We start from the raw sequence: 25,201 nt of genomic DNA, 5'->3' as shown, positions 1-25,201 counted from the left end.
AATTATAATAACCCGGAAATGTCACATGTATTGTTAAAAATCACAGCAATTTTGTAAAATATTAGAATATGAAACTTCAAATTATTAATTATTTACCTTAACAGAAGTCATTATTTTGCTCTTCCCATTGTATTTGTTCACTCCAGGGAGGAACGCAGACCTCCGTATCATGAATTCACAGCAGAAAGAGCATACTATGAGAACATACGAACCCCTGGCCTCTACCCCACAGAAGAGGCTCGAAGAGACTATGCTGCCCGCAGCCGAGAGCGGTTTCCTGAACTGGAACATTATCAGGGAGAACCTTTTGACCCACGTTACCATGAAGACCCAAGAGACTACAGGGACTACAGAGACCCCTTTGAGCAAGACATTCGAAAATACACATACATTCAAAGAGAACGAGAAAGAGAGCGAGAACGCTTTGAGGCGGATCGCACTAGGTGGAGCCCCTCCCACCCAAGGCGACCTATTACTCCAACAGTATCGCCCTCTCCATCTGAGCGTGCTCCCAGAGACTCAGAGAGACGGGTTTATAGCCAGTCCTCTGAGCGAAGTGGCAGTGTGAGCTCAATGTCACCACCACACTTTGACAAATCGGAAAAGACTCCGGTGGAGCATTCTTCTAAGAGTGACAAAGCTGAAAAGAGCAGTCAACCTGATCGTTTGGCTAGTGCTGAGAAAACCAAACGTGCAAAACGAAAAGAGAAAGTTGACAAAGACAAAGCTGAGAAGGTTAAATCAAGGAAAGCAAAGGGGCAATCCCCATCCAACCCAGTACCTGAAACAGAACTTGAGGCTGGTTTTGAAGGAGGCTCTGGAAGAGGAAGGGGATCAGACCAGGATGCTCATGAGAGGCAGAAATCTAAGGGGGAGGGTGACTCTGTGTCTGGAATTCAGGTGCCAACTGCTAATCACGACTCTCTGAAAACTGAAAGATCTGAAATTAGTAAAGGAGATAATTCAGATATGGATGGGAAAAGTCGACTCAAGAAACATCTCAAGTCTGATACTGGAAGTGACGGAAAAGATTTATCAGTGGATTCAGATCGCCTTGCAGCAAGGAAAAGACGCTTTGCTGATTCTGGTGGAAAGACTGTTCATCAGAAGAGAAGCAGACATGAGGATGAGGATCAGTCCTCTGACTTAGGTACCAGTGCCACATATTTGAAAGAGTCAGACACTGATAAACACAAAGAATCACTACGAAAAGATTCAAGACTCAAAGTTGATAAAAGTAGCACTCAAAAAGATGCTCAAGAGGACCTTAGAGGACAAAGAGAGAAATCAGAGGGATCTTTGGACACTTCGGAGTCAAAACGCCATGCGGGGCACACTTCATCGAGAAGGTTTTCACATGAGGGGGTTGCAGAACAAGGCAATACAAGAGAACAAGCACACCACGTTGCTATTCAATTTGGTGGTCAGAATAGTGACACTGACAAAGGCCCCAAGAACAAGGAAGACCATGTTGACATTGACCTGTCTCAGAGTTACCGCAAGCAAATGGAGCAAAATAGACGTTTACACCAGCAGCAACAGCAGCGCGAGTCTGACAAACCTCACAAACCAGATAGTCCTCAAGGAAGTGAAATGGAGGACTTGGAGCATCGCAGTCTTGTGCATGAAGTTGGAAAGCCCCCTGAAGATGTCACGGATAATTTCCCATCTCACAAACTAAAGAAAATCGACCAATTTGACACAGACTTGGGGATAAAGAGAGAGCGGGTCTACAGGAGCTTTAGACAAAAAAGTGAAGATCCTGAATGGAACCACACCGCCTCTCCAGGACATCACCACCTCTCTCTCCATCCAGATGAGGACTTTGCGGATCCATCTCAAAAGGAGTCAAGTCGAAATGATGAAAAGATTCACCCAGATGTGGAGCTCTTATTCAAAAGGACACATAACACACAAATGAACAAACAAAACACGCCTATACTGAGTGTGGAAGAAGAGCAGCAAAAGAGATGGGAGAGCAGAGTTAAACAAGACTTGATACCTGACCTTAACTTTTCCAGAAGTCTTAGTAAAAACATCCACAATTGCAAGCGTTTGGAATATGGTATTTGGCATGACTTGGAGCCAGGAGAAGTGCGATCAGATTCTGAAGAGGACAGAGAGCCGAAACCCCACTCTCCTGTGCCCTCGACATCTGTGCCTTTTTCCGAGAGGCCAAGGGTTGACAGGTTTTCAGACCCCAAGCTAGCACAACTTGAAAGGAACAAGTTCTACTCATTTGCACTCGACCAGACTATTACACCAGATACAAAGGCTCTGCTTGAACGTGCAAAATCTCTTTCATCTTCTAGAGAGGATAACTGGTCATTTTTAGATTACGATTCTCACTTTGCAGGTTTACGCAACAGAAAAGATACTGAGAAAGTAGAATCAGCGCCAAGGCCTACACCTTCTTGGTACATGAAAAAGAAAAAGATTCGGATTGGATCTGAAGACAAACTTGAGGACAGGAAAGAAGAACCTAAGCCAGAGGAGCATGAACGGAGGGAACTATTTGCCTCCCGCTTCCTTCATAGCCCGGTATTTGAGCTGGACTCGCGACGTCTTCAACACTTGGAACGAAAACATGAAGAACCTGAGCATGCTCAAAACCAGCAACCTAGTCAGCAAGGTATAGCAGATGGTGAACTTGACTCTGGGCCAGTTGTCCTTTTCCATAGTCGTTTTTTGGAACTCACACGACTGCAACAGCAGAAGAATAAAACCCAACAGCAGCAAGAGGCAAAAGGAGACCCAATGGTCACATATAAGGGAAAAGTGCTGGTTCAAGAGCAGCAAACTTTACAGTCACCTGAAACAATAGGATCTATTATGGAGCCCGAAATTAAACCCATCAGTCCAGCTGAAGAGGTAATTTCTGAACCCAGACTCACACCTACGTCTGTCACCCAATCTGTGGTTAAGGACTTTCCTCCACCAGAAGACAAATGTGCTGCGATAAATCCAGCCCCTGATCCATATCCCCACGTGTCTTTCATAAAGGAAGAGATAAAAGAAAATAAATATGTGGTACCCATTCACCCCCCGCCAGCTGAGACATCTGAATCAGAACCTGCACCTGTTGTATCATCCGAACCCAGTCCCTCAGTGGATAGATGTAAGCTTTCTCCATTTGAAGTGAAATTGGAATTTGTTCCTGAGGATGTAAAACCTGTGGTTGCAACACCATGTCGCCGGAGTTCTCAGGATGAGCTTGTTATCAGTTTAGAACCAGAGATGGATCTTGAGATGACACAACCAGAAGTGCCTGTAGCCACTAGTCCCATACCATCTAGTTATCTAGATGAGGGGGATGTCCAGAAAGTGATACATTCCACTTGTAAAATAGTACCAGAGCCTGAGGGAGAAAATAAACTTCAAGTTAGTAAAGTGCATATTCCTTTTGATAGTGCCAAAAATGATGAGCCAGTCTCACCCCAGAAAGAGCATAAAACAAAAGAGAAAAATAAAAAATCCAAGCAATCCCCTGCTCAAGTTATTCCTGTTCCTGTCATGTCGGCCTCAGTCTCTGAGAAACAAGCTACTCGCAAAAGTGAGCGCATCGACAAAGAGAAACTGAAACGTGGATCTTCCCCCAGAGCTGAATCAAGATCCACAGGCAAATCTCCTATTCATGGATCAGACCCTGATATGTTGGAGCAAAGCATATCTTTAGGCAGAGCCAGACGAAGAAATGTTAGGTCTGTGTATGCTACCCCCGTTGAAGATGATGCACCAGTTCGTTCTGGAAAAGAAATTGCAGAGTCTCCACGCTCTGCACGAAAGCGAGGCACAGACAAAGAAGCAGCACATCAACAAAACATTGAGCAGGATCCACCTGCTCCAGTCCCTGCAAATAAACGGGGCCGTCCTCCCAAAAATCGCAGACATGGTGATGATGGTACAACTATTAAAGTGGACAAACCCAAAATGGATAAAGAAACTGATTCAAATGAATCAGAAAGTGGCGAACGAGTATCAAAAGGCAAAACATCGCCTCATATCACAAAGGGTTCAACAAATCAGATGTCCACAGCCTTTGGTTCTGGATTAACACGGAAGGGGGACAAAACGGAGATGACAGAGGATGACGATGAGGAAATGGATTTCACAGAGGAAGATACATTGGCCTTTCAAGATTCATCAAGTTCATGTAAAGAAGATCCATCAACTAAAGTTGACCAAACAAAAGAGGAGAAAGAAAAACAAGGAAGAGAATTGGGCAAAGAAAAAGATGTGACCAGTGAGGGTAAATCAAATGGAAAAGAGACGGATACCTCAGTCTTAGAAGAGAATCTGACCTCGGAAAAAGAAAAGATTGTTAGAGGAAAAACCAAGTTGACAAGGACTCCCAGGTCTCCTGTCCTCAAGAACCTCAAAATAAGACTAAATGTAACTGAGGTGAAAGACCTTCTTCAATTAGATGAACTTGGGTCTCAAGAAGACAGTTCAAAGTTCAAACCTGGTGAACACAGTGATCCTGTTTCAAAGTGCACTGATGCTATTAAAGGGGACGCCCATAATGTAGTAAAGGAAAATGATGATTTAGATGAAGAGGTCCTGGAAACACCAAAAAGCTTAATTTCACAGGAGCTTGAATTGGAGCAGGCTCTGAAGAACATTGCAAATCCAGACTTTCCAGGAGAACTACAAACACCAGCTGTTTCACAGGCGGAAGTAAAAAACCCAGATGAAGAAAAATCGGCCACTCCAGCTAGCGAGACAGAACTCATGGCTGCTATTTACTCGATAACCCCTGAGGATACACCTGTATCCGTAACCCAGCCTCCTCCACTAAGAACAGATGTAGCATCCGAGTCTGAGATGCAAGACTTCATTCATCCTGCCAAGGAAGATGAAACGAAAACGACCACCATACAGGAGGAACCTGTTTGTCAAACCACGCCTAAAAAGGGCACCAAGGGCAGACCTAAAACGCCAAAACGGCAGAAAACCCAAAAGCAAGTAAGAAAGGATATAAAGGAAGGACCTTCTGTAAGTGAGGAACTGACAGCTACAGTAACAGAGAGCATAGCCTCTGGTGTAATGATTGTGTCTGAGACAACTCCATCAGCAGCTGCGACGGTTATTACTCCGACTGCTTGGAAACCAGAACCCGAGCCTTCCGTTGTCAAGGCTACTGATGTAAATGCAGAGTCTGAATCATCTTCTGAAGAACAAATTCAACATCTCAAATCTGCTTACCCTCTGCCTAAGAGTCCAATATGCCCAAAGCCTCTGCAGCTGCCATCTGAGTGCATCTCCCCTTCCTTGTCTCCTCTTGCAAGTAAGCCCAATATCAGACCCATGCAAACAAGTACAAGTTCTATTTCTCCTACAGATTGGCTCCCACTGTCTAAAGATGCAGGTGTCTCCACTTCACCTGTTGTGACGTTGACTTCAAAGGAAAACCCGCCTTTACCCTTAGAATCTGAAAACATGGAAAGTGAACATGGTACAAGTGACTTGAGACCAAAACTCATGAAATATAAAAACCTTTCACTGCCGGTCAGCAGTTCTTTTTCTAGTGACCTACCCTCCCTCCGAGATCAGAACCAATCTGAAAGAAATACTCAATCACCGAAAGTCATGAAATATAAAGACCTGTCACTGCCGGTCAGCAGTTCTTTTTCTAGTGACCTACCCTCCCTCCGAGATCAGAACCAATCTGAAAGTAGTACTCGGTCACCGAAAGTCATGAAATATAAAGACCTTTCATTGCCGGTCAGCAGTTCTTTTTCTAGTGACCTCCGAGATCAGAACCAATCTGAAAGTAATACTCGGTCACCGGAAGTCATGAAATATAAAGACCTTTCACTGCCGGTCAGCAGTTCTTTTTCTAGTGACCTCCGAGATCAGAACCAATCTGAAAGTAATACTCGGTCACCGGAAGTCATGAAATATAAAGACCTTTCACTGCCGGTCAGCAGTTCTTTTCTAGTGACCTCCGAGATCAGAAACAATCTGAAAGTAATACTCAGTCACCGGAAGTCATGAAATATAAAGACCTTTCACTGCCGGTCAGCAGTTCTTTTTCTAGTGACCGCCGAGATCAGAACCAATCTGAAAGTAATACTCAGTCACCAAAAGTCATGAAATATAAAGACCTATCACTGCCGGTCAGCAGTTCTTTTTCTAGTGACCTCCGAGATCAGAAACAATCTGAAAGTAATACTCGGTCACCGGAAGTCATGAAATATAAAGACCTTTCACTGCCGGTCAGCAGTTCTTTTTCTAGTGACCGCCGAGATCAGAACCAATCTGAAAGTAATACTCGGTCACCGAAAGTCATGAAATATAAAGACCTTTCACTGCCGGTCAGCAGTTCTTTTTCTAGTGACCGCCGAGATCAGAACCAATCTGAAAGTAATACTCAGTCACCGAAAGTCATGAAATATAAAGACCTTTCACTGCCGGTTAGCAGTTCTTTTTCTAGTGACCTACCCTCCCTCCGAGATCAGAACCAATCTGAAAGTAATACTCCATCAGCTATTGTGCCAAATAAGTCACCACTACCTGATACTAGAATGGCTGCTCATTCAGCCCCGTCAGTTGTTAGACCTCCTGTCACGCTGCCATCCCCTGAGACCAAGTCTGTGATCTCCGTCATTGCATCCACTGCAACCTCTGTTATCAGTCGTGTATGTAACCCTCCTGAGCCTGAAAACAAAGTAAACATTAGTATTGGAAATCCCTGTGTGGACATGACTCTACCCAAATCTAGCTATAGGCCCAGTAAAGACGATACTGGATCATACCATGGGCAATCTGTCGGTGATGAAGGGGGAAGTGCTTCCCGTTTCATTGTTGAGAGCACCACCCTTGGTGTGGGATCCTGCCCTGGTCTGAGGGTAAATACATCTGAAGGAGTGGTTGTATTGAGCCACTCGGGCCAGAAAATAGAGGGACCTCAGCGAATTAGTGCGAAAATAAGTCAGATCCCACAAGCAACTGCTGGTGACATGGAATCTCAGCAGTTGGTGTCAATGCCCCAGATAAAACAGGAAATGTATGGTCATTCTCAGTCAGGACTTCAGAAGGGGTCTTCACTGCAGGCAGATCATGGGCATCCTGGTAAGACGCAGTCCGCTTTATCTATTAAACAAGAAAGCTGTGGTTTGGAAAAGATTGAATCCACTTACCAGTCTGGACCTCAAGGAGTAGTGAAGCGTCTCACACCGGGTAACCAGCAAGTATTAGGCTACCATCAGGATTACATGCCTTTGAAACATCAAAAGAAAATGGATAGTGCTGATCCTCATAGTACTGATGGAGCTAAACCATCTTGGACATCTGCTATAAGTCCAGCTATCAGCCCCCATTTGCCCTCTCCACCGGGCAACCATGTCGGTTTTGTTTCAGCAGCTGGTGACAGAGCTCCCTCACATCTCAGTGGGGTCAAACAAGAACCACGATCTCCACGCAAGTCAGGTCATCCACACTCTACATTTACTAAAGTGTCCTCACCCATAGGCTCCTCATCCCCTAAAGGCATACCAGTGATGTTATCCACTGGACTTCCTGCCATGCAGCAGTTCATTACTGGTGTACATCATCCAGAGCAGACAGTGATCATGCCACCTCACAGTGTGCCTGGAGGCTTGGGGCGGATGTCTCCTCACTGTGTTAACCAATCAATTCCAGTGGGCCATCTTGTCCAAGATGTCCGTGTCAATACTCCACCTCTCTCTGTGATGAGCTATGGGATGCATAGTGAGCCTCTTGCATCTCCCTGGTCTGGTCCAATGCAGCCACGGCCAGCCTCACCCCAGGCTGTTGGCAGAGAAAAGGTTCTCAAGGTAAACCCTGGTTCTTTGAGGAGTCATGATGGGGAACAGGAAGAAGCCAGACACTTCCACATGGCAGGAAGACAACCGAGCGCACAGCTCAAACCGGAGACTTTGCAGTCAGATCCTCGTGGGTCATTGCGAAGTGGTGTCCAGTTGGAAACATACATGGCACCGAGAGAAATGCGTGTGCTGTTGCACCAACAGGGAGAGCGTTCAGCCCAAGACCCACATTCTGGACACATTCAAGAGATTCCCCCCCTGTCGCCAAGACCCCATGTTTTGCCTAAAGGTGTGTCTGAGAAGGATATAACAAAGCCATTAGATGCGAAGAGGCCCCACTCCCCTCTTCCTAAAGATGGAGTGATGGGTATGCGACAATGTGGACCAGCAATGGCGTCTCCCCAGAGAGTACAGCTAATGCAACCAGGGCCCAGTGGTTCATTCTCAGAGTACACAGGGATGTACCCAAACCCAAGAGGCATCCATTCTCAACTACCAGAGACATCTCCTGTTAACCAGCCACCACTGAGCGTCACCCCAAATATCGTGAGTTTGTTTATGTTGTTAACATACCAGATAATTAGATACACCTAGCTAAAACTAATTTGACATTCTTGCAACAAAACCTACCTTCATCATGATTTAATTGCATTGCACCAAGAGCCATTGCACTATTTTGTCCACCTGCTGTATATCTGAGGGTCGACTTCATATGAGACAAACATCTATATAATGCAAAACTCTTCAACAGCATCACAACCTGCAGTCTCAAAAATAATTATACTGTCAAGACCTTTTTAAAACAATTTCTACAGAAACTGAACATTATCACATATACATGTTCCTGTTAACAGGGTGTAAATGTGAGTTGATATCCTCATGTTACAGAAGCTGCTCATGACACAATGCTCTTATGTTGTTGAATCCTTAGGGTACAGAACTCCAGGCAAAACCAGATAGCAAGATGACGCAGCCTGCTAATATGGTGCAGTTGCTCACGGTGAGACAAGTTGTCACAATTGTTTTCAGGTTTGTTCGTCTGAATCAAAGCCGGCTTTGTCTGACAAACTTGCTTTTGTTTTGTCTCATATTTAAACAGAAATACCCCATCGTGTGGCAAGGCTTGCTGGCGCTGAAGAATGACACAGCTGCAGTCCAACTGCATTTTGTCTGTGGAAACAAAGTTTTGGCTCATCGATCACTGCCCTTACAAGAAGGAGGTGCACTGCTTAGGATTGTCCAGAGAATGAGACTAGAGGTTTCACAACTTGAGAGTGTAGCCAGAAGAATGACAGTACGTGTGTTTTAAATAACTCACATTGAGTACACCCTTGTTTTACTAAATTGAGTCTGCTAATATCATTTTATTTTTGCTAACAACTTTTTCCCATCTGCAGGGGGACAGTGAATACTGTCTTCTCCTCGCTCTACCATGTGGACGAGATCAAGACGATGTCCTGAATCAAACTCAAGCTCTTAAGGCCGCTTTTATCAACTACTTGCAGACAAAGTTGGCTGCTGGTATCATCAATATCCCCAACCCAGGTTCCAATCAGGTGAGATAGCATGGTTTATAAGTAAAGATTATTGTCTGTAATCACATTCTTTAACTTATAAAAATATTAATAATTGATATTAAAATATCTTGGTGAGCTCACCCAAACGAAGACAAATGCACACTCTCAAAATACATCATATAAGAATGAAGCGCATATATAAAATCTGAGCCTTGAAAAGAATAGAATAAAACTTAAAACCAAGTGTTCAGCTGAATTCTTTGTGCGACTTTAGTCTTATTTAAATCTCGCATCTATTTTCCATGCATGAATCATATAGATTGTTATTTACTGTTACAAACAATGCATATTACCAGATAGCAAATGTGTTGGTTCTCTATAACTTCACATGTATAATTCAGGTTTTCCCTTGTTTTTGATTTTTCAGCCCGCCTACGTGCTACAGATCTTCCCACCGTGTGAATTTTCAGAGAGCCACTTATCCCAGGTCGCCCCTGACCTCCTCAACCGGATCTCCAGCATCTCGCCACACCTCATGATTGTCATCACCTCTGTGTAACCTTCACTGCTGGGAACTGTCCCACAGATGAATGTTCTCGACGATGAGCCTCAGGAAACCAGAGGAATATGAGAATATTTTTTTCCTGAACACAATAGGAATGTGTAGGATACACCCATCAACTCTTTTCCTTTTTTCATCAGTCTCTATTTTTTTTTTTTTTTGTCACTCCTGTCTGGTATTTTTGTCCTTCTCAAAAGAACTCAGGGATGGACCAAACCAGAATCAGTCTTATTTGACCATTTCTCTGCTGTATTTCTATTTATTGGAGTTTAATTTTAATGTTCAGAGATGCTTTGAAAAAAAAATTCAGGATGTTTGATGATGAGCGTGACTATTTGGGTGGCCTTTTTCTTTTTGTCTTTTTTTATTGATTGTCCTATTCATTTCTTCGCCAGAGAGGATCGTAGAGGCTGTTGTACCACAATGGCTAAAAAGACATTTCAATGTGTAATTTTAAATAATTATAAACAGACCTCCTCATCCAGGTTTTCTTTAGAGGAGGAAGAATTAACAGAGACCCTGTAGAGGACCACGTTTGTTTAACAGCTCCTTTTAATTCCACCAGCTCTGCTCATGTTCCCACTACTGACGCAGTCCCACATCCGGCACCTGTCTTTGCATTGAACAAGCTACAGTATGATTTGGGAGTTTTTGAATACAGGACTTTGTAAATATTTTAAATATTTAAACTTTGACTATGGAACTTGGACAACAGAGATTTGAACTCTGGGGAGAACCGGAGCACAGTGTGGAAAATTTTGATGGATAATGACTTTTGGGTGTAAATACTTGTAACTCAAGAAGGTTGGCAGACTCTCCAGTGGAGTCTGCTGATGGCACTTCAGATTTTGTAACTCAAATAAAACAAACTCCAGAAAATTTGAATATTTAAGAAACGATCTTTTATTTTTTGCCAAGAGTGTTAATATTTTCAATGAGATGTACTCTTAAATATACTCTTAAATAAACAGTTTATTAGGTACACAGTCCAAACTAATGCAGTTCAGTAAAATCAATAAAAATGACAGTTACAATGTTAAGATTTTGCTAAACTTTTTTTAAGAGGTGTTTCAACTGTACAATCATTTTGGAGGAGGCAGCTGTTGAACTGTATTGTGTTATAAGGAGAGGGGTTTCTCTTATTCAGCTTACACTCCAATAATAATTCAGAATAATAGAAATACAGTGGAGTCCAACAGAAATAATATCTTCCAGTTAAATCAACACTTAAAACTCTAAAACTGCAGGGCTGTTGTATTAGACTACATCTGTTTCATCTGATTTACATCCGACATAACTTGTCAGATAGTGTATGTAAATGTTTATGTATACATTTCATGTCACACAACAGGTAAAGTAAACAAGAGGAGCTTGTTAACAGTTGCTGATGACCACCTTTGCTGTGCAAATAGACAATGGGTCAGCACCTTGTACAAGTAAATACTGAAGGCAGTGATTGACAAGCACAGTTAAAGCTAACTAACGAGTTATGTTGCTGTTAAAATAAGTATGTGTTCAACAACTGCAAAAATGTTTCTTAATTTCTGGCCCCAGTCGTGGAAATTATTTAAGTTTTTCTCTTAATTTACGATGTGGCACAGTTCTCTATTCCGCTCTTATGAGAGGTTGATTATAAGATATCATTTTAATATTTTGGAGAACTTAGAAACAAAGACTTAAGTAAATTAATAGAACATTATCTGCTCAATCTAAATATTTTAAAGGTTATATACATACAAAGGTTTGTAACGTTGATAATAGCAAATAACTATTTTCTACATGACGATGTAGTGGAGTAATGGCGTCCTGAGTAAAGAACGGAGTCACCCTCCTGTTTGTTTTGATCCGAGCTTCTCTGTTCCTGGTAGCCCCATTGGGCCCCCTCCCCATATTTACAAAGCAAGATGGCTCCAGCTCTGATTGGCCGTGATGTAAATAATAACAACCAGGTGGATATTCTAATTTTCATCCCTTTCCCACCAATGTGTTGTCAAACTTAAAACACCTTATTTCTTATACAGAGTGGCGTGGCTGAGACTGCTAAGAAAAATGAGTGCAGCCATGTTTGTTTTAAAAACACATTTCACACATTTCAACCCAGGCATCTCACACTGAGGTTCTTCCGACACTCTCAGGAGAATCAACCTGTTGGTGAGACGTTCATTCAGTTGTGCTTCATTGTTGCAGCTTCACTACAACCTTAGACTCTACAGGTTACACCTTGCTGAGGACATTGATAGATAAATAACTTATTGATCCCGGGGGAAATTTACGGCGGAGGGAGGGTGAAGGTGTGAATGTCATATATATATAAAACATTTATCTTGTCAGGTGTTATAACATCTATCCGTCTTTAGAAGCATAATTCACATCTGGGGTTTTCCTATTGTGACATGTCAAAATGTGCTTTAACACGAACAACAGGTGAAATGTTTAACCAGGAGTTGTATAAAGGTTCCATAGAAAGTTACGACATTTCATGCAATCATCAACCACTCAGGAATCTGAGGGTTTACTGTAGGGTGGGAGGGTTAGCGGGCTCAAAGTTATACCTCCATTGTCCTGAACTGCCAGTGAAATAACTAGAGGCAAAGCAGGTCGTCCAATAACCAGGATGTCGTGGTTCAATACCCGTCTTCCCCTTTCCGCATGCCGAAGTGTCCTTGGCAAGTGATGTGTGATAGAGAAAGTGCTGCAATGTAGATGCACTGTATGAATGTGTATGTGAATGACAAAATAGTAATTTGAGTGTTCAAGACTAGAAAAGCTCTATCTAAATACAGACCAGCTGTGTTACCTTGACTCCATCCATCAGTCAGGTGTAATCGAGCATTAGTTCTGCTTTGGGTGATAAAATAATAAACATGGTTTGTTCTACCTCAACATATTGACCTGTCAGCAGCAGAGTGATGCAGGAACAGTACAAATGACGTCTGTTTATAAAACAGACGTCTCTATGTCGTTCTTACCTCATGGGGAAGATAAACACATGTTACATGCAAAACCTATTATGTTTGACCTGCTGATTTATAATTTTCATGAACTAGTGTTTCAAGTCCACACTGGAGCCAAACAGCGCCACCAGCTGGTCTTCATACTGGGAGATGTTCCTCTTCATGATGTCCATACAGGGGCCCAGCAAACGCTCAAATGCCTGGATGTCGATGACTAGAGGAAAAACATTTCAGGTGTTTTATTTTCCATTAACAACAAACAAATATATAAACTTGTACTGTCACACATTTGTCATGTGCAGTGGATCAATATAGTGTCAAATGAGGATTTCAAGAGAAAACAGTATATGTGGTATATATTTCACAATGATGATCTGTGGATAATATAGTTATTTTATCACAGTGAAACAGCAGAGATCCTGATTCATTGAATTGCTCTGTTGGATTGAAATTTGAAGCCTGTGCAGTGAATTCAAGTCCCTGTCTACTTCCTGGAATCATGTTAAAGTTTGAATTCTTTATGGAAGTGTTCATTTGTGAGGTCAGAATTAGAATTTAACTTTACTCCCATGATCTGATGTGTTTTGATCTCATCAAATCTCTGCAGAATCACAAGTCAGATATTAAGTCACACTTGTGGGAGGAGAACATGTTTCCAGCTTAACTGCAATTTCTACTGTTAACTGAATAGGGCGTCTGTGGCCGTTGTCCATCTCTGTGGTTTAGTTTGTTTCTCTGTCATCATTTAAGTGTGTCATTGGTTTGAGTCTCTTTTTGGTCATTTTGTGTGTTTTGTAGTCATTTTGCTTTTATCACTGTAGTCACGTTGCATCTCTGGCTGTGAATCTGTCTCCTTGTGATCATTTTGTGCTTGTTTTTTGTCTGTTTGTAGTCTTTCATACAAAAAAATCAATAGTCACTTAAAACAAAGGCTTTAGGGCTTCCTGTTCCCTCGGGCCACTGGGTAGGTGCTCAATAGACCCATTCAGTAACCCATCCATAATAACAATAATAATAATTATTATACATTTTATTTATATCGATATTTCCAAGCACGTAAGAGTAAAAATTTGGATACAAATCCATGATATCCTCTGTGTAGAACAGACAGTGACTGTGTGGATTTTGATCTCAGCCACATCCAGCGACCATCAGCACCCCAACCTGAACTACAGCACCTTTCATTGAAAGCAAAACGGCAGAGTTTTTGCTCCTGAAAAACAATGAGACGTACCTAAGCATTTGGTTTCTCCCACAGCGTAAACTGAAGCTGCTCGAGGTTTGTTGGTGACCAGCGCAAGTTCTCCAAAATACTGCCCCCTAGTGCAGCGAGCCACCTCGACCTCCGCACTGTCCTGCTGGCTCGCCTGCGTCTGTGAAACACAGAGACACCTGAGACTGCTGCACTCATTTAGCACTGTGACATTATATACATGTATACATTACCAGACACAATAGTATAAGTAATGACCCTATGCTAAAAAATGAAATACATAGATAACTAGAATTACCATGCTATGGTTTTATGGATCTGCCTGCCAGTGCAGTTTCAGTCTACATAGAGTACATTTCTCTTTCCAGACTCATGAGGTCACTGTGACCTTTGACCAGTGAAATCTAATCAGCACATCTGGTCAAAATTTGAAGGAATTCCATAAGGCAGACTTGAGATATTACATTCAAGAGGCCAGAACAATATTTGTGAGGACATCTTGACCTTTGACCACCAAAATCAAATCAATCTATCTGTGAGTCCAAGAAAACATTTGTGCCAAATTTAAATGGATTCTCTTGAAGCGTTCTTAAAAAAAGCGCGTTCACAAGGCAAACAAGGTTTTCAACCTTTGGCAAACCCAAATTCCAATCAGGTCATCCTTGACCAAATGTAATGAAATTCTCTGTCTGTGTTCCTGATGTATCATATTCACAAGTCAGGAGGTCATTGTAACCTTTGACCTTCGACCACTAAAATATAATAATATCATCTTTGACTCCAAGTGAACGTTTGTAATAAATGTGAAGAAATTCCCTCAAGGTGTTCCTGAGGTGTTGAGATCACAGTGACCTTTTGACCATCTACCACCAAAATCCAATCAGTTCATCTTTGAGCCTTAGTGAATGTTGGTACCAAACTGTAGGACATTAGCCCAAGCTGACCTTAAGATATCACATTCAAGAAAAACTAAAATAACATGACATTTTAGAAAATGAAAATAGCTTCAGTTATAATTGAAGTAGATCCAGTTATAATATTAAAGATTGTGCTCACTTTGCTTTTAATCATTATCTTCACCTCCCCAGATTCCACAATGAAGAAGCAGTGGGCCTGATCCCCCTGCAGGTACAGAAACACGTGTTCATTTAATCTCATCAACATTCAATAAACATACGTTTAACACGTCTCCCACAGCTGTACCTGTGTTATTACTCGCTCTTCGTCTTTGAATGCACGTGCTCCCAAAACATCAACGATCTTCATTCTCTCAGAGAGCTTGGGACAACAAAAACGAAGCGTGATGACAAGTCAAATGCCTGAAGTGACCTGACACACAAGCCGACTAAACAACCATGTATTCAATGATTATGTTGTTTGTGTCGAGGTTGTGTTGTCCGATCACAAACCTCGAGAGACTTCAGAAGAGGAACACACTCGATAAAGGCCTCGTACATCCTCCTTTTCTTTGCGTTGTTTTTCACGATCAGTCTGTGAAACGTGGCTCGATCCTAAAAAAGAAAATTGTTTTGTGTTTAATCATTATTCAGTTGAATGTATTTCAGTGGACTTGTAGATGTTCCTAAATGCTCCACCTCAGTATAAGATTGTCGAATGTCTTCATTTACTTTCAATAAATGTGATATTTGCAATATAACATTAAGAGAGAATTTACTTCAGGGCTTTTGGTCACAAATGCAATTTAGTGAAAGTTCAACCAGGAAGACTTTCTTTCCTCCTCATGACTCACCAGGCCCCACAGGGCGCCGTCCTGCGTTGCGACGATCGTGGCAGCTCGTGGAGTGTTGTACATCAGAGCCAGCTCACCGAAGCTCCCCTTGTTATCGTACTTTCCAACACACAAATCCCCTCCACCCTTCTTCACAAAAATATCATACACACCCCTGGAGATGTTGGCACACAGAGAAAACAGGGAGGTCACTATCTGATTGACTCAACATCCTCTATAGTTTATCATCGAAGCTCTGTAATTTTTATGGTTAAAAAACGCTATCATGAGAATTAGTTATTCCAATTTTATTGAATCAGTCCGCTTTTCTTTCATCTGCTGGTCCGGATCTTTTAACCTCAAAAACACAGCGCAATAAAATCGCAGGCACGACCCTGAACGACCTGTCAGAGACCTGCCACAGGTACCGTCTGCAACATGGAGGACAAACAAATTCAAGAACTCTTTCTTTTGTCCCCGCTGCCATTTGTCTTTTAAATCATGATATGTAATGTTAATATTGTTTTTTGTCATTACCTTGTGTGTTTAAATGCTATTAATGCTTACTAAGCTATTCATTTGTTTTTCAACTGGTTTTGGATTGTAATGAAGCAAAGCGTAAATTCAATTATTCAGACTTTCTATGTCTCGTTCATTCACAATTCTCTCTCACTCTGCCAGTCTCATTTAATCATCGGACTTTTGGATGTTAATGATAATCCAATAAATTTTGCTGTGATCTCAATCAGTCAACCATGTCACTGTCAGCCTTTAAATCTGTTCTCCTCTCCGTCACTGTCAGCTGTCATTTCAGTGATTCGCTCTGACCCTCCTCCTCCTCAGTCCCCTCCAGTCTCCTTACCCAGTCCACTCATCTCATCTGATCCCATCAACCATCATTGGTGTCTAGACCCCGAGAAAAAAAACCATCATCTCACTTCTCTATGACGTAGAAATTGTCTCCGTCTTCTCCCTGATCGATGATGTGCTCCTGAGGTTTGACCAGCACCTCGAACATGGCGTCCAGAACCTCAGAAAACTGCTCCTGGAGGACGTGAGGCAGGTTTAGGTGTAAAACATCTTTTAATAACAAAGGGATTGAAAGAGCTTTGTGTAACAAACACATCAAGATATTAGGCATAAATAAGAAAAAGAAGAGCAGGAGAATATACACATTATATGTTTGTGTGTCTGAACAACTATTTGTACAACTATATATCATCAAATTTTGCCTGAAAAAGAAAAGTAGCACTATAGAAAATATTTGTTTTTCATCATTAATAACCAAGTTTTTTTTCTTACCCCCTCCAGAGTTTTAAAGAGTAAAATATATTTGCAGGCGTCCTGAAGTCTGCGTCGCTGCTCGTCTGTCTTGGGATTCACAACCCGAGGCTCCGTGTCATCGTCCTCATCATCATCAGGGTTGTAGGCCTCCGCACAAACTGCAGCAGGAAGAGCAAGTTTAAAACACTGCACCCTGGTCCTCATTAGTTAATATTCATCACACATGATGTTCCAGGGACTGACCTGAAACTCTGCGACTGTATTTACCGGTGGTCGACTCTGCAGAGACAGATGATGCAGACTTTATTACAATAAATTTGACAGGTCTATAATAAGGTTGTTTCTTCTCATCTTAACATTGTACATATTCACTTTTCTGCAAACAAGTAGAGCATGTTATAAAATATATACATGTATCCCACATGCCCTGTATGTATTTTACATGCATGGTGAATTGTTTATGTATAATGGATTTATTCTTTATCACATGATTTTCTTATTGTAGCTGCAGCTGTCAGTAAACAGAATATAATCCTGCTTTTGTTTACATGGACGTTTGCTTAACTGTGACCTTGTAGTTTAAAAAATGTTTTGCAGAGAACAATTTCCTCTGTGTGACGCTGACAGTGTGGATCTTTGTTGTTAGGTGTTACTTCCTCAAGTAAAACTTTATGGAGCAGAAAAAAAAAAAAACCACATAGCACTACTCACTAATGTCATCTTCCTCCTCCTCCTCCTCTTCATCATCCTTTGGGGACTTGTTTGTGTCAAACGAGACTCCTTTTCTCGTTGGTTTGTGTTTCTTGGCTCGCTGGTTCCTTTGGTTTTCCAGAAGTTGTGTAAAATGCTGCACTGCAAATGCCACCAGGTTTGGCGGCCTGCAGCGAAGCACCTCCACAGTGTATCCCTGTAAAAGCTCCTTTAAACCAGCAGGTATCTCCACATTACTCATTATTCAAAGTTCAGAGGTCAGAGGTTAGATGAGCGTCAACAATAAACCTACAACCTCTAGAGGAACCTGTGTATTTACTGAAATGTCAGATCTGAGCATCAGCTGCAGATCTGATGAAGAGTCATCTGTGCGAACATCATCACTGACTCCTCCTCCTTTTGTGCCGCTCTCTCTCACGCTTCCAGCAGCTTATTGATTTCTGTTTTTAGCACAGCTGGTCGGAAAGTATTGACCTGGACTTTTCACCACAGTTAATTAAAGGCTGTCGATGAATTACGCCTCCGAACCTGGCGATTTGGCAAAGAAACAACACAAAGAGAAGTGTTTTAATGTCGACAACTGCAAAACCAAAACGTTGTTAAAACAAAATTGCACAAAAAAGTTCTCATAGAGATGCTTGTTTTTAAATTTAAACTAAAACAATCTCAAAACTTTATAGGTGGGTTGGTATCACCTCACTGTTGTTTGCTTCCACCAACCAGTTAATCTGCAGTTTACATCCATGTCCTGACACACTGACGACTTTGAATGAATATTAGGTAGAGTGTATTTGAGTATTATACAGGGTATTTAGAGCGTTTTATCATAATAAGTGAATGAATTCTTGACCTTGAGCTTTGTCCACTAAACCGGGTGGGCAATGCAGGCAATTTTGTGGGGGCCCCGAGTAGATTCAAGATTCAAGAGTTTATTGTCATGTGCACACCAATTACATAAAGCAGTCGCTGGCAATGAAATGCTTGGGTCACAGGCTCTCTTATAGCAGTGCTCAAAATATTAAACAAGCAAAAAAAAAAAATATGAATAAAAATAAATATATATATATATATATATACCTAAAAAAAGTAGTGCAATATGTAAGGTAGAGCTGGGGACCCGGGAGCAGCCGATTATGTCACTTTTGTGAGAACCCCCTTAAATTCTATGACCGGCTGTGTACAGGAGACTGCAGCAACACCGTGGTGGAGACCCCTTCAGGAGAGCCCATGCCACCAACTGTCTGCCTGAAGCTTTGTAATGTTAGAAGTTTGGTTGAACACTACAACATCTAAATGTGTGTGTATGATATACCTGGAATGGTAATTGGGTCTTGCGCTTAAACTTTACCAATTTACTGTTATACATCAACACAATAAGCACTTTGTTTTTATTTTGATAGTAAAAGAATCATTTTGAGATTGGTCCCTTTTGCCTGGGGTCCCCGAAGTCCCTTGAAATGCTCCTGATTGGAACGGGTGGGCAACCGGGGGAATGCCAGCATCGCCACCAGATTTAAAACTCGGGGACAGTGAGATTAACCCGTCACTGTCGTTATCAGCTCTGTGTGAACTTTTATTTATTATCATTTATTTGGAAAAGTCCCACACAACTTTAATAATTGTGTTTTTATTTTATTCAATATAAATTATTTTCTACTTGTTTGCTTCTCTATGATGCATTATAATTACTTAGTTTTATTATTACCTGAGTCAAGGAGGTCATGTTTTCACCCCAGTCCATTTGTTTGTTGGTTTGATTCTAAGCAGGATTACACAAAAACAACTGAACGAAATATGGTGGAAGGATGAGACATGCGCCAAGAAAGAAGACATTTAATTTCGATGTGGATCGGGGGCAGATTCTTTAACAATGTGAGACAGGGCGTTTTTCAGCAATTTAGTTATTTTCTAAGAGAATAACTCCAGGATCTTGATGAAATAAATCTGACATGTTTAAGGGATTTATGAGTGTGAACAATTTGTATCTATTCAAAATTAAAATCTGCATCTAGTGAATTTAAATGTGGTTTCATTCGGGGACGGTTGGGCCCTGGTGGAGGAATTTACTCTACTCAGTTTAAAAAGCTATTAACAGGCAATGCTACACTAGGTTTTATGGCACCTACATTATTTGTATAGGGTTAGGGGTTTTTTGTAAATACAACAAAAAAGAGAATTTAGAAAAATGCACAAGACTCATTTCTAAATATGGATTTAGATTTTTATTTCTTTACACGCCGACACTCACATACTGTTAATTTCATCTTATAACGACTACTTCAACTAACAATAAAACAGTTGGTATCAGAGGTCACTGAGTGGAGTGTGACCGTACACGATGAAGGAAGGTCTGAAAGGTTTGTATTGCTGAGAGACTGAACACACACTGCAAAACTAAGTGCACCTTTTCCCTGATATGTACACCTGCTCGCAGATAACAGAAGGTAAGGCACAACGTGTTCAGTTTACATCTTGTCTCTTATGAAAAAAAAAGACAACAGAAATAGAAACTCTAAAACAAGTAAAACAAAAGAGGAGTGAAAACATTCGTCTGTCTGTGTGTGTTAAGTGCACTGGTGGTGCAGAGTCATGACAACATCTCTGCACTGCACCATAAGCAGGTCTGAACGCTCAGCGTGCTCGACAGTACCACGTGATTTTAAAGATAATCAAGTAAATTATTGGAAACGTGTTAACAATCTCTTTGTATTGTTTGATTCTTTGTGTGTGTGTGTGTGTGTGTGTGTGTGTGTGTGTGTGTGTGTGTGTGTGTGTGTGTGTGTGTCTGTACTGGTAACAATTCTGTCTTTGTGTTACACAGTTCTGTTTCCTGGGATTCACATATGAGGTGACGCTGATCCTTCATCAGTGGCTTGGTGCTAACCAGTTCAAGAACTTCATTGCCATTTCAAATCCTAAGAAACAAGCCTGAAAATAAGAGACAGAAAAAAAAAAACTTAGTTGGTGTAAAACAGTGATTAAACAAATATGAAATATACTGACTGTGGCGGTCTGCCATCTTCTAATTTGTCCTGCAAGTTTCATGATGAACCAAAGTCTTTTAAGTAACAGTAGATCTCTAACTTGGTATTATGTTCTGTCTATAGCTTTTTTATTTATTCTTTTACAACCAAACCCTCTTAATCATCCTCATGCTAAACGTCCTAATGAACCATCCATCAGCCAGAAACAAACAATAAGTGAAGTCACTCACTGCGTTTGCGGGGAAAGCTCGAAGCATGACGGCATTGAAGCCTTTATACAGCGAGGCCACGCCCTCCTCTCTTATCAGCTCCCGCAGGACGTCCCGGACGCCGTTGGGATATTTTCCCTCAGGAGCTGAGGAAAAGACAGGTTATGAAAATCAGCCACAGACACATTTGAAGAAAGTCTGACTGTAAAACATTGAGAACATGAAAAAAATCTACACACGTAAATACACTTGAAGTAAAAAGTCAACAAACCTCAGAATCTAAAGGGTAAGATATTCACACACAAATATTTAATCTAATTCGAAAACAAACCTGTCTGGAAACGAGACTTGAGGACGTCGGGTGGAATTGCGACGGCCCAGTTAAAGATCCCGGCCATTCCTCCGGCAAACAGCACACTGGGAATGCTGAGCTCGTTGTGGCTGCAGGGAAAACACCAGAGATTTGACTGCTCTGCTGCTTTTTTAAACATACGTGTAAATACTGTGAGGAAAAAACTAATATTCACCTTTTTCCTGCTGGCGTGAGGAGATTCTTCAGCCACTCGTAGGACATGAAGTACATCCCGCTCGCTGGAACGTCTGCGATACAAACAGAGGCGTTTCAGATGCAAAACACTCCAACATAACCTTGATAATACACAACACTTTTTACATAAACGTGAATATACAGTATGTGAATACACAAGCGCTACTTTTCTCATTGTATTATTGTTTTTTGTAGGTTGGAGCACAAACATTTACCCAGACAACCTACAGTGTTTGATGATACAATAACAATTTCTTCTGCTCCGCCAAGGAGGTTCGGTTTTCATCCGCATTTGTTTGTTTGTCTTTAAGTTAGCAGGATTAGGCAAAAACTCAGGGGTGATTCCAAGGAATAGAGCTTTTTAAAAACATTTTCACAGTAATTAATGGATCTTGATGAAAAAAATCGGTCACATTTAGTGGATAGGATAGTGATATCCATGAGAAGGTGACATTTGGATTGAATTGAAGGGGACTGTTGGTCCTGGGCGGAGGTATCAGCTCGTCTGAGTGCCATTCTAGTTTATTGATATGATTAATGATTTTATCCATTTCATTATAAAATTGTCTCTGCTCACGTTCCATTGTTTCATTCTCATTTTATTGACTTGTCTGGGGCCATTTTGTTCCTTGTTGAGAACTTTGCAACATTGTTGGGATAGAAATTGTATAAATAAATAAGTAATGTTTCTTTTTGTACTAACACAAGTTCACAAGCGCCATGAGCCACATTCCTGATTGTTTCCCACTATTCCACAGATCTACAGGTGATTGTAACGCAGCAGAACAATGTGATAGTGAAGATGGTGATTATTTAAAATAATTTAAAAATTGTCTTCAAAGTACAGTGTGTTTTAATGAGCAGTATCAAATGGAAATGGAAATTTTGCTCATTTACAGATCTTTTAAAGAGCTTAAGTCCTATTCCTATGAGGTGTAATTCATCATTATTCTATCCACCCACTTTGAATACTCAGCAAAGCATGAACAAAGCCGGACCAACGTTAATCGACAAACTTAAATACAAGTTGTGACGTTTGCCCAGACTCAGGATCTGTTGGAGTAAAGATGCACCTCTCATGAGAGTCAGAGCTGTGCCTTTGTAGACTCCTCTGATCCCAAACTCTCTGTACAGCTGTTTGACACAGTCCATGGGTCCAGCATACTTCACCTCACCAGTTGCTGCCTGGATCTGTAACATGCACGCACACACACACACACACACACACACACACAGTGTTGAAATACCATCAGGGTCACTGATTGGATCCTGTTTATCTCTACAAACCCACACAGTGATTTCTGACCTGTAGGAGGCATTTGATTCGCTCTCCGGGAGCCATGATGGCCGTGGTGAACACGCCGGACAACATCCCTGCAGCAAACAGCTGTTGATACCTGCAGGGGGCGAGAGGAAGAAACTCATCAGGAAAACAGTTAACTGAGGAATTCAGCCACCACCTACAGATCAATCACCTACGTGAGGATTTCATCAGGAGTTCTCTGTTGGAGTTTCTTGCCAAGTCCGAATCCAAAGAAACACACAGCAAACATGGGTGCGACTCCAATGATCGGGGCCGCCATGCCTTTATAAAGCCCTTTCATACCCTGTGCGGGGAGAAGGAGAAGAGCAGTATGAGGTAAGAAGATTTGGAAGACGTATTTTTTTTATTTTGAGTAAAGCAGCATCCACCCTCACCTCTTTGGCCAAGGTCTTCTTGAAACAGTCGATAGTTCCACCGTATATGAGCTTCTCTCCAGGTTTGGGTTTGGCCTGAGTTTGTAAACGCACCTGAGAAAGAAAGAAAGACAGAAAGAAAGAAAGAAAGAAAGAAAGAAAGATGTTTTTTTATCCACACATAAAGAATAAAATATGCAAGTGGCCCTCACAAGAAATAGTTTTCAGAGTTAAATATGGAAGAACTCAACTGCTCTGACCTCAACCTCATCAAACACCTTCACAACAAATGTAAACACCTACTACAAGCCGGACTGTTATTTATTCCAATATTTAGGGAGTAACTATTGGACTTTTATTTGCCTTGTGGCCAGAAACACGATTGCAAACACTGTGCGTTCAAAAAATATTAAGACAAAAAAATGTCTTCATCAATTAAGCTTTATGATAAAGTGAAAACAGTATTTTAGACATTTTTTTTTTATTTTGCTAAGTTTACTGAGAGCCACCTGGAGTCAAATTCTGGTTTATTAAAAAGGAAAAAAGGAAAAATCACATTGTCATAAGTATCCAAACCTGAAATGTGGTTCCATTTCTTTTCTCCTCAGTCTTTCGGCGATAAATTCGACCGATTTGACACAATTTGTGAAAAGGTACATGTCACATGTCTATGAAGTCTCACAACTGACTAATGCATATCAGAGTAAAACCTCAAGACTGAGGGATCTGCCTGCAGAGCTCAGTGACATGATCTGCTAAGGGCTACTGAAACATTTGTGCTGCAGTGAAGCTTCCCGAACGCCACGGTGGTGTTCACGTTTGGAACCAGCCGGACTCTTCATCGAGCTGCTCGTCCAAACTGAGCAATAGGGTCTTAAAAGCAGAGAGGGCCAAGACCCTGAGGTTAACGCTGAGCTACGGAGCCTCTGAGTGGAGACGGGTGAACCTTCTGGAGCAACTTAAAAAACACACTGTGGGAAACTGGTGCTGCTTCGAAGCTTCAATGAATATTTGCTTGATTTTGTTAAAAAATGTGTTCATGTTTTGCAGAGCATAAGGTTGAGTGATATGACCAAAACACAAAGATAAAACTCTATGGATGATTGATTGCGATGTTACATTATTATTTCTTTGAAATTATAAGAGCATTTGTTGCTCCTGAGTGAAGGTCGAGGTTTTAAACTTGATATACAACAAAACATTTTATAAATCGGAGGGAGATCCATCATGTGTTACACCTCCTCACTGTGCTTGCACAGTACATAAGTAATATATCGATATACATGTATATTGGACATTTGTTATATTGCTATAGATGAAGGTTGTATTGAAATAATCATTGATGTTGTTGCTGATATCTGGAATCATGTAATATCTGCAGATGTGTCAGCTGATTGATGAGTGACTCTGATCAGGAGCATTGATCTAGTTACTGTAGGTGTGTTGATGCAGTGATGTGTTCAGCTCAGGTCTGTGAGCTGAGCTGCGTAATAAAGTGCATGTGGGTCAAAGGGCTGCAGCAGCCTGAGGTCACACACACACATACTCTCTCACACACGTAAGCACCCACACGCACACCCACACATATCTAATACAGCAGAAGGAGCAGATCACATCCACACAGCTGACTCTGACCGGAAACATGCGTGTCTCTGCCCCATGCTTCGTGCAGGGAACACGGTGTCTTTATGCAGGGAACACGGTGTCTTTACTTTAATGGTGTCCAGTGGATGTCCGGCGAACACCAGGCAGACTCCTCCGAACCCCCCGGCGAAGAAGTTCTTCATCGGGCTGATCGGCTGCGGCTGTTTAGACATTTTTAGTTTCCGCTCTGCTGAGGAAAAAACAACAACACAATGAAAACGACACCGAGAGGAAACAAACAACAAACAATGAAAGAACAAACACCAGCTCACCAGCTCACCTGCTCCTAGTGTGTGTGTGTGTGTGTGTGTGTGACGCGTTACTGCGCCGCTGTCACTCTAACCTGCTGAACCTTTCACCCACTTATCCACCCGGACCGG

At 41.5% G+C, this 25,201-nt stretch overlaps 2 protein-coding genes across 2 annotated transcripts in view; one reads left to right on the top strand and one right to left on the bottom strand.

The window, feature by feature from the left end:
• The window catches only part of si:ch1073-335m2.2 (msx2-interacting protein), an 18,894-nt gene extending 8,140 nt beyond the window's left edge, over positions 1–10,754 (top strand). The window contains exons 11-16 of the mRNA XM_047339317.1: positions 147–5,515; positions 6,403–8,336; positions 8,722–8,790; positions 8,890–9,084; positions 9,188–9,346; positions 9,735–10,754. Of these exons, the coding sequence (XP_047195273.1) occupies positions 147–5,515; positions 6,403–8,336; positions 8,722–8,790; positions 8,890–9,084; positions 9,188–9,346; positions 9,735–9,866 (7,858 nt within the window). The 3' untranslated portion in view covers positions 9,867–10,754. The remainder of the gene's footprint in view (positions 1–146; positions 5,516–6,402; positions 8,337–8,721; positions 8,791–8,889; positions 9,085–9,187; positions 9,347–9,734) is intronic.
• Positions 10,749–25,201, bottom strand: LOC118104655 (cAMP-dependent protein kinase type II-alpha regulatory subunit). Its single transcript, XM_047339320.1, has 20 exons — positions 25,094–25,201; positions 24,890–25,008; positions 23,199–23,291; positions 22,980–23,107; positions 22,807–22,897; positions 22,574–22,691; positions 21,481–21,553; positions 21,285–21,394; positions 20,975–21,099; positions 20,634–20,688; positions 17,761–18,006; positions 17,293–17,328; positions 17,068–17,207; positions 16,704–16,810; positions 15,787–15,940; positions 15,446–15,547; positions 15,240–15,314; positions 15,093–15,158; positions 14,058–14,196; positions 10,749–13,037 (listed from the first exon to the last, which is right to left on the bottom strand). The coding sequence occupies exons 2-20, from the start codon at positions 24,992–24,994 to the stop codon at positions 12,913–12,915; spliced, it is 2,088 nt and encodes a 695-aa protein (XP_047195276.1). The 5' UTR covers positions 24,995–25,008; positions 25,094–25,201; the 3' UTR covers positions 10,749–12,912.

This window comes from Hippoglossus stenolepis, chromosome 3 (genome assembly GCF_022539355.2).
Source record: "Hippoglossus stenolepis isolate QCI-W04-F060 chromosome 3, HSTE1.2, whole genome shotgun sequence".
Taxonomy (NCBI): Eukaryota; Metazoa; Chordata; class Actinopteri; order Pleuronectiformes; family Pleuronectidae; genus Hippoglossus; species Hippoglossus stenolepis.
Note: the sequence above shows the minus strand (reverse complement) of the source record. Positions and strands in the feature narration are given on the sequence as shown.